Genomic DNA, 9,921 nt, shown 5'->3' with positions numbered 1-9,921 from the left:
TTTTATGATTGATGTTATGAAATTTTGTGATAAAATTACATTTTTATGATAAGGTGCATGTGGTATGCACCCCATAGGATTTCCCTTCTTGTCATAGTATCCATTTAGTTTGGAAATTATTTGAGATCCTTAATAAACTTCCACAATTTCACCCCATGTATGTGTCAACTTTTGATTTGTCACATATTTAATTATTGGGATTTTTGGTGAAACCCCCCCCCCCCTTTTTGGGCTTTTTTCTAGGATAAAGGACAACTTAATTAATTTAGCTTCAAAAAGTCTTTGAGAAAGAGGAGAGTAGCTTAGGAAAGACATACCATAATTTTTTCTTTTTTCTTTTTTATGGACAATATTGCCCTTATATATATATATATATTTGAAAATCTGATTCATATATACACGATCTCATATATGTGAAAATCTAATCAGTGAAGATCTCACAAAAACTCGATCTTGAAATTTGAAGATCTCACCACCGACAATCTCGCCGTCAGTCAACAATAGACGATTCGCCGCCGATGATCTCACCAAATTTGCTTCGATCATGTGTTCTCTGGCAATCTCAAAATCTGTATCAAAAAGAGCTTTATATTTCAAATATGTACAAATCTGTATCAGATTTTGAGAGTTGCATCAAGATTGAGAGTGTTGATCCAATTTTAGATATTTTGCTTCGATCGTGTGTTTGATTATTATTTGAGTTTGATCAGGTATGTTGATTTGCTAATTAGTTTTTATTTTTTTGATTAGTTATTTTTGTTTGATAGAAAATGAGTAAAATTTTATTCTGGTACTATGTGCTCTATTTTTTGTTCAGGAGTAAAATTTTACTCTGATTCTATGTGCTTTGTTTTTTGTTTGAGAGTAAAATTTTACTCCGGAAATATGTGCTATGTTTTTGTTTAATAAAATGAGAGTAAAATTTTATTATGATATGTGCTATGTTTTTATTTGATAGAATGACAGTAAAATTTTACTCTAGTATTCTATACTTTTGTGATTTATTTTTGGACTTGTACTGACAATAAAATTTTACTTTGATTGACGGTAAATTTTTACTATAAACTGATTGTAGATTTGAAAAATGGTTCCAACTCTTATGTTTTTATGCAAGTAGATCCAACATTACTGTTGATGAAATGGATTTACTTCCTATGTTCTGTCGCCATGAAGAACGGACTTTTGCTGTCTTCTATATGGGTGAATGAAATTACTCATGTAGGTCAAAGATTTGTTCGAGGTGCAAAGGATTTCTGGACTGCGTTATTTAAATATGTCATTGAGATAGGATTTGAGTTTGTGTATGTAAAAAATGACAAGTGTCGGATCACTACTGTGTGTTCAATTAAAGACAATTTTACTATATTGTTGAATGGTTATCTATCCAACTTTATGATCTGCTTTGTGGTTGAATTTGACATTTTAATATATATATATATATATATATTTTTCATGTGGTTGGATTAGTTTCATGTAAAGGAACTTATAATGAAATTTGTTAACAAAAAGATTTTGAGTAAAATTCTAATCTTAAGAATAGTAAACATTACTTTTCTTAACATAAAAGTAAACTTTTACTCCTATTCAGAGTAAAATTTTATTGTGTTTCAGAGTAAAATTTACTTTGAATTGAAAGTAAAATTTTTCTATGTTGGAGTTGTTTAATAGGAGTGAAATTCTAGTTTAAAATATAGTAAAACATTAGTTTTCTTAACAAAAAAGTAAAATTACTCTTTTAGCATTTTTTCATTTACAAAAAAACAAAATTACATTCATCATTCACATCAGATACAAAAAAAGTAGTTCTCAAAAGTCGTCCACATCGTCGTCCTTGAGGTCTTATTACTTGGCTATTTTTCTTAAGGTTGAACTGTTCCTCACCCCATGCTTTTGAAGAATCATTAAAAAATTAATGCACTATCGATGCTTGGAAATTGTTAATTTCATCATCTTTCATAGACTTTGCAATAGGCTCATCTCTCATGATCTGATGCATGATATAACATACAATAATTCTGCAATCAACACTGTTCATAGAAATCAAAATCTTGTTAGATTTACTCAAATTTGAAAATTAACAAAATCATAAAGCTTACCATTTCTAACATATAAACAAAGAATATTCATGAGGCCAAAGAAAAAAAAAGTAAGGAAAATGCACAAACATTGTACTGAAACAGTAAATTTTACTGTAAAAGTAAAATTTTACTCTGTTTAGAAGTAAAATATTACTCTCATTGAAAGTAAAATTTTACCCTGATTGATTAGCAGTTTTGTTTGTAACATAAGTCAATAAAGTAGCAAACAATCAGGCAAGCATCTACACTATCACTTACTTTCAAAATTAATGCAATTAAAGCACATAAAAACAACAAGAAAGCAACAAGACAAGCAAAATTGAAATCAACCAAACACCAAATTATATCAAGTGTCTAGGGCTTCAATTCAGGTCAAAAGCAACAAGAAAGGAAATGAATATCGAACAAACTCGTATTATAATCTATACATTGTAATAAAAAAATTATCTATTATTACCGACACAAAACAGAGATAAAATCCATTCATCTAGCATTTGAGAAAATTAAAACATCACAATGCCAAAAAAAGGCATACACAGAGCATAAGAGAACAAACTTTATTTTTCATTAACCAGAGTAAAATTTTACTGTTACGAAAATAGAGTACATACTAGATACAAGAATTATAGTTGAATTTTACTTTAGATCTATGAACATACAAACAAAAAACTTGTCATTTCACTGCCATTTAGGGGACATATTCTAGATGAAACTCTGAAAAGGCTAATATCCATTTGCTAATTCTTCCTCTCAACATTGGTCTAGATAACATATACTTAACCAAGTTTGTGGTTGCAATTACCGAGACAACATTAGGCAAAAGATAATTTCTTAATTTCATTGCTGCAAAGTACAATGCAAGGCACAATTTTTCTATAGCTGAATATTTACATTCACAAGAATTTAAAAACCTAATAAGGTAATAAACTGCTTGCTCCTTGCATTCTTCACTATCATGGGCTAGGAAAGCTCCCAATGAATCCTCTACTGCAACAATGTATCACTTCAAAGGCATGTCGCTCTTTGGTAGCATAAGCACTAGAGGCTTGGCCAAGTAGGCTTTAATTTCTTCGAAAGCAGTTTGGCATTGATCACCAACCGTACTACAAACCTTGAGTTGGCCCTGTTTTACAGCCGAATTGTCTGTAACTGAGATGAAGCCGAGCTAGGCTTTTTTTACTTGTTGCCTATTTACTTAGCCCAGTCCATTTTATCTGGGCATAACACTTTTTCATTTCCACTTTGCAGACTTGACTAGGTTGGCCAGGCACACCCTTGCACTTTTCCCCTTGGCCATTTTGCTCAACCAAGCCACCCCAAGCTACCTCAGCGCCGGGCTAGGCATCTGTGTCCATTTGTAATATAACAATTTTTAAGTATAATGGGTAAATACCAATTCCTGGTGGACTCACCTGGGGCCATGACAGAATTTCAAAAGGAATACTGTATCCCAGACGAAGTCCATCTCTCCGTAGCCGAGCTAGACACAATGCCATGGGGCAAGTCAGGATTTGTTCCATTCACCATGGTGTCTATTGTAGAGGAGGGACTTCGATTTCCAGTCCAACCCTTGATTTGGGAATTCCTTAGGCAGACCAGGCTATGCCCCACACAACTATCGTCCAATACTTATAGAATAATAAATGGCATAGCCGAACTAAATCGCCGTCTTGGCCTCAACCTCGGACTGGCTGAGCTTTTCCATCAATATTTGCTCAATCAGAATGATGACGGTTGGGTATACTATCTTAGAGTAAGAAGGGGCAGAGAGAAAATCATCAAGAATACACCTGATAAAGACTTGAATGACGATGATTTTCTCTGGGTGTTTGGGAACTTTGAGGATCATGAAGCCCAAATACTGGGCTACAACATCAACTGGAATAAAGGGACAGCTGGTAAGGACAGTTCGGTTTCATCTTTACCTGTTTGCCCAAATAACTACTGTACTAACCCTTGTTTTCATCATTCATTATGTAGATTTGAACCACTTGAAATCAACCAACACCTACGTGAATCAAGTGGCACTCCGAGCTGCGCTACGATACAAGCAACGTGATTGGACCGAGCTGCTCGACGCACAACCGACCTATCAATACAGTGGTAAGAGGAAAACCAGGGTAACCGACTTCTTACTTGAGCCCTCCCCTGAGCCGGACCCCACTCTTTCCTAAATCAATCTAATTCCACTTACTGAGGAGCAGAAAATGGCAAAAAGAAGGGCCGTTCGAGCTCTCATCACCGAGCAACCCTCATCCGAAAACCAACCAGAACAAGCCCCATCTAACCAACCGCATGAGACTATTGTTGCTCTAGCAACAACCAAGGCAACATCATCCCAGTTGAGCAAATGTGCCTGCACCTCTTGAACCGAACCGCAACACCTGGTGGATGAGGAGGAGACTGTGCTACCTGAACTTGCCTTGCTGAGTCCAGAACACACACGTTTGGGCCGAGCCAGCCCTTTCTAAATGGGTACTGTCTATGTCCTACAAGAACTGAGCTGTATCCATCACAGATTCAGTGGTTGCAGACAAGGAACATATGCTCGCATTCAACCTCTTCAAAAGTGTCTGTCTACTACCAAACATGGAGCACCATGACCACCTGACCGAGCTCAAGGCTATTCGCTCGACAACCAAGTCGATGGTGCTTGTAAGTTTTCTCCCCTTTATTTGTATCCATTTTTAACCATTTGTTTACTCGGTTTAACCTAACCACTACCTTTCCTATTTGTAGGCATTATAGAAAAACCATGTGGCCCACAACCGCGTGCTTGAACTTCGCAAGACAGCACGGTCGGCTGTGGCAAATGTAAGTGCCAAGTCAGCTGAACTAAAGGAGGCCAAGCTGAAGATGGCCGAGCTAGAATCCGAAAATGCACGGCTCACCAAACTGGTCAATGTGACGGAAACCGACAAGCAAAAGGCATTGGCCGAAAAGAAAGACCACTACCTGTGTGAACTAGCCAAGCTAGAAAGGAAGAAGAATGCCGAGGTCACCGAGTTGAAGAAGAAGATGGAAGATGCTGAGGATTAAGGCTTTAAAGAAGGAGAGGCAACGTACGTCTTGCAGTGCGACGCTGCTAAAGACATCTTCTTCAAATGCGGATGGAAAACTGCAGCAGTTAAGCTCGGTCAGGGGCAAGACATTGAGATCTTCCGGAACCCTCCCCTTCACTTCATTCTAAGCTACATGACAGACTACGCCAACACAGTCCAACAGAAGTTCCTCCAAGAGGGGAAGGAGGAAGATTCCCCTGAGCCAGCTAACGCCCCACCTGCTAACACTGATCTGGGTCTCCAGCCGTCTCTGCCAGCTAAGGTGGATCCGTGCAGCCAACTGATGCCAAGTGTAGTTGAAGGGGCACACGTGACCAACCTAGATCAGGAGGTAGTCGCTGAAACTGGCCTGCCAAGTGGTGAAGCTCGTGTTGATTTGGACGCCGACTTAGACGACCTGTTTGCCTGATTTTCTTTTGTTCCATATTTTTTCCCTTTTCACTTTTAGTCAAAAAAATGTAACCGGGCTACAAGCCCCTCCTTCCGTACTAAATTTCCAATGAATGAAAAACTTCAATGAATGAAATTTCTTATTTTCCTCATCTTTTTGTTCGATTAATGTACTTTTTTTCCTTTTGTGTATTATATATTTTTTTCAAGCCTAGCTGGCCTAATTTAGCTCGGCCTTCCCTTATTCTGCCCACCTTTTTTGGCCGAGATAAATATCTTGGCTATATGGCTGCTCTAGGATTTAGGAGAGTGTTGGTCAAACCTGCCAACCTTCTTTAGCCTAAATCCTTATCTCGGCCAAAGAAAAAAAAGTATTGGTCAAACCTGCCAACCTTCTTTAGCCTAGATCCTTATCTCGGCCGAAGAAAGAAAAATGTTGGTCAAACCTACCAACCTTCTTCAACCTAGAACCTTATCTCGGTCGAAGAAAGAAAAGTGTTGGTCAAACCTGCCAAGCTTCTTCAGCCTAGATTCTTATCTTGGCTGAAGAAAAAAAAGTGTTTGGTCAAACCTGCCAACCTTCTTCAACCTAGATCCTTATCTCGGCTGAAGAAGAAAAACTTGTTGGTCAAACTTGCCAACTTCCCTGAGCCTAAATCCTTATCTCGGCTTTAGGGACGAGCTAAATGTTGGTCAAACCTGTCAACTTTCTTGAGTCTGGATCCTTATCTCGGGGGAAGAAGAAAAATTTGTTAGTCAAACCTGCCAACCTTCTTGGTTGCCCCAGTTGGTAACAAGTACGAACCATTTTTACAATTTTGGAAAGGAATTTTGCTAGAAAATGGTCTACTTGTTTTATTAAAATAGAAAAATTACAAGTGTTTTTAAGAAAAAGCTAAAAATAAAATAGTTTGAGATTGGCCGTGTTCCATGGTCTGGGAACAGCCTTGCTATCCATATCTTCTAAGTGATGCCCCTTTTCCTGCTAGACTAATCACTTTGTATGGTCTTTCCCAGTTAGGCCCCAACTTACCATCTCCCAGTACCACAGTGTTGCCCATTACTTTGCGTAATACCCAATCTCCAATCTTAAATTGTCTTAGGTGCACTATTTTGTTGTATTTTCTGGGCAATTCTTGTTGATAAGAGGCAATGTACACTAATGCCCTTTCTCTTATTTCTTCTGCAAGGTCGAGTTCAAGGGCTATGGCTTCACCATTCAAGTTTGGATCAAAATTCTCACTTTTAATAGTGGGGAGGCCCACTTCCAGTGGGATTACTACCTCCATGCCATAGGCCAATGAAAAGGATGTTTCTCTAGTTGATCGCCGAGGTGTGGTACGGTATGCCCATAAAACATGGGGAAGTTCCTTAGCCCACTTGCCTTTTGCTTTTTCCAACCTCTTCTTCAGACTGTCTAAGACTACTTTGTTGGAAGCCTCAGCTTGGCCATTAGCTTGGGGGTATGCTAGTGTAGAGTTGTAGAATTTTATCTTATATTCTTTGCAAAAGCCCTTAAAGATTTTGCCATCAAACTGAGTGCCGTTATCGTATATTAAAGCCTTGGGTATGTCGAACCGAGTTATGATGTTCTGCCAGATGAATTTTTTGACGTCTTTTTCTTTGATGGATACGAGTGCTTCTGTAACGCCCTAAATAATTCATATTATAACGTATAATGATAACATGATCAAGAAGTCCCAAAAAGGTAATCTTCCTCATTCAACTAAGGGTTGAGTGATTACAATTCAATTAATACGTTCCCACAATGTCCAAGTCCTCTCCCAGTTCAATAAACTAGATAACGTAACAAAACATAAGCCCCAAGGGCATACATTTCACAAAATACATATGAAAGTTCCATTACAAAATTCCCATAATAAATATAGAACACAAAATGCTCTTGACTTCAATTAATTCCCCAAAAAAGACTAGAGCTAGTGCTAGAATCAATCCTTCATCGAGGCTGACCTTCCTCAATTCTTGAAAAAAAAATATTAATGTTTGGGTTGAGCCATATGCTCAGCAGGAGTACATTTATCCAATTATCTAATCCTTTGAAACAAGATTATGGCATCAATATGTGATGAGACAATACAATAAATTCACATTCACAGGAAATCGTTAACAATTCATAATCAAACATTATAATATAAGGTGATACGTACAACTCAAGTCATCATGTATAACAATTAAGTATCTACAATCGTGGATATCGAACCACACTTTTTCCCCACATGAATCTTAAAATCAACCCTCACATTCGCCGGCTACTAAACGGCAGGAAATGAGCACCCTATGAAAATCATCCGTTTTTTCACTTTCGCCGGCTACTATACAGTGAGACTGTGTGGACACTCAAAAACCTTTCCCACATTCGTCCAACGATAAGCCTAGACAGGGCATTTGGGCACCTTTCAAAACTCCCCGTATGGGTACGACACAACACCACCTTTACTCAATACCCACTCACACATGGACCCATGCATGCACAATAATTAAATCACATTTCAATCTCACAATTAAACATCTAGCATCATCATAGACAAACATCACATAAAACTCAAGGAATAACAGCATTCAAGTCATCATTTCTTTAACTACATCAATACCCACATTTTATCTCTCCCTTATCCATCAAATTCCATAAGTCAATAAGAAACTCCATTATCTTGAGCATTTTCTAACCAATTGGAAACTTAGGGTTCCCCTAAATTTTGGGGGTTTCTACTTCTTGTCATTAATCTAGTTTTTAACCATATCTACACTCATAATAGAGAGAAAAATTTAGGGATTTCAACAAAATATTAAGTAAGAGAGTAATTATATGAAAAGTGGGGTTTATTCAACAAAATCTTCAACTAGTTCAACTAAATCTTCACTTGGATCCCAATGACACACAATACCATGAAATTTCTTCAAGAATGAAGAGATACAAGAGTAAAAGTACCCATACCTCAACTATTAAGTCAAAATTCGAGCTCCTTCATGAATCTATCGCAAATCCCCAATCCACGCGGAAGATAATGCCATGCTTCAACTGTCCATCGTCTCCAACCAACAAATTTGGGAGGATTTCAATGGTATAGAAGGTATTTGATGATGAAGATCTAGGGTTTCATGGGAGGAGAGAGAGGAGATGAAGTTTGAACCAAAGAAAATAAGAGAAGGATCTGGAATCACCGGGTTTAAAAAGCTGCTAACGCGTTCCCCGCTCGAGCGTGACTTCCCACGCTCGAGTGTCCAGACACGATCAAGAAGGCCCCACTTGAGCGACAACTCCCCCGCTCAAGTGGAGAAAGAAAAGTCTCAGAAGTTTTACAGTGCTACAATGTAATTACTGGATGCTAACATTTCACGCTCGAGCGTGACATCCCACGCTCGAGCGGACATGCCTGAAATGCAACGAAGTGCTGGGAGCAACAAATCCACGCTCGAGCGGCGGATTCCCCGCTCGAGCCGACCCAAAAACAAAATGTCACAACTTCTGACTCTACCTATTTTGTAAAATAGTCCATTGCTGCGAGAAAGAGTTTACTGTTGCCGGGCGCAGTTGGGAATGATCTTACTATATCTAGGCGCCACATTGCAAAGGGCCACGGGGCTGGTCAATGGTATAAGCTCTCTGGCTGGTTGATGTATTTGGTGTGCGAACTTTTGACACTTCTCACACTTCTTGACATATTTCTCTGAATCTGCTTGCATGTATAGCCACTAATACCCTTGTGAAATTGCTCGGTAAGTCAGCGATCTTCCCCCTTGGTGGCTTCCGTAAACGCCTTCGTGTATTTCGAACAAGAATGCCTCGACCTTGCTGGGATGGACACACTTCAAGAAGGTCCTGTGAAGGAATTTTTGTACAATGCTAGTGATGGGGAGAGCCAAAATCGCTGTGACTTTGCTCAAATTTTGTTGCCTTCTTTTTTTTCTTCAAGTAAGATGCCATCTTCTAAAAATACTATGATGGGGTTCATCCAGAAAGGGCCTAGCTCAGCACAACATTCTTCGGCTGCTTCGGGTTCGTCAATACTTGGTCTGGGTAGGAAGTCAATCAACAATGGGTATGGGATAGATGTATCTTCCATTGACGCAAAACTGGCTAGCTCATCTGCTTTACTATTTCCTCCCGGTCGATTTGTTCTATCCGGACTACTTCAAACTTCATGATCTCCTTTCTGACCAAGTCGTAGTACTTAGCCATCCTATCATCCTTTGCCTCATAGTCGCTTAAAATCTGGTTGACTACCAACTGGGAGTCACTGTACACCATCAGCTCGGTGGCCTTCACGCGAAGTGCCGATTTCAAACCTACTAGTAATGCCTCATACTCCGTGTCGACACCCCATTTTTGACTAACCTTAAGACTCAGACGTCATCGATTGAGCGCTCGG

At 38.7% G+C, this 9,921-nt stretch overlaps 1 protein-coding gene across 1 annotated transcript; it reads right to left on the bottom strand.

The window, feature by feature from the left end:
• Positions 1 to 6,480: 6,480 nt before the first annotated feature.
• On the bottom strand, positions 6,481 to 9,615 carry LOC145793862 (uncharacterized). The gene is made up of 2 exons (XM_082876743.1): positions 9,490 to 9,615; positions 6,481 to 7,182 (listed from the first exon to the last, which is right to left on the bottom strand). The coding sequence occupies exons 1-2, from the start codon at positions 9,613 to 9,615 to the stop codon at positions 6,481 to 6,483; spliced, it is 828 nt and encodes a 275-aa protein (XP_082732869.1).
• Positions 9,616 to 9,921: the final 306 nt, after the last annotated feature.

The sequence above is a fragment of the Camellia sinensis genome, chromosome 6 (assembly GCF_055761805.1).
Source record: "Camellia sinensis isolate YWXY chromosome 6, ASM5576180v1, whole genome shotgun sequence".
In the NCBI taxonomy this organism is placed as follows: Eukaryota; Viridiplantae; Streptophyta; class Magnoliopsida; order Ericales; family Theaceae; genus Camellia; species Camellia sinensis.
Note: the sequence above shows the minus strand (reverse complement) of the source record. Positions and strands in the feature narration are given on the sequence as shown.

Coding starts and splice junctions, on each gene's coding strand:
- LOC145793862 (XM_082876743.1), bottom strand. CDS start 9,615: ATGGAAGATACATCTATCCCATACCCATTGTTGATTGACTTCCTACCC. Junction 7,183..9,489: donor TCTGGATGAACCCCATCATA/GTATTTTTAGAA, acceptor TGAATTATTTAG/GGCGTTACAGAAGCACTCGT.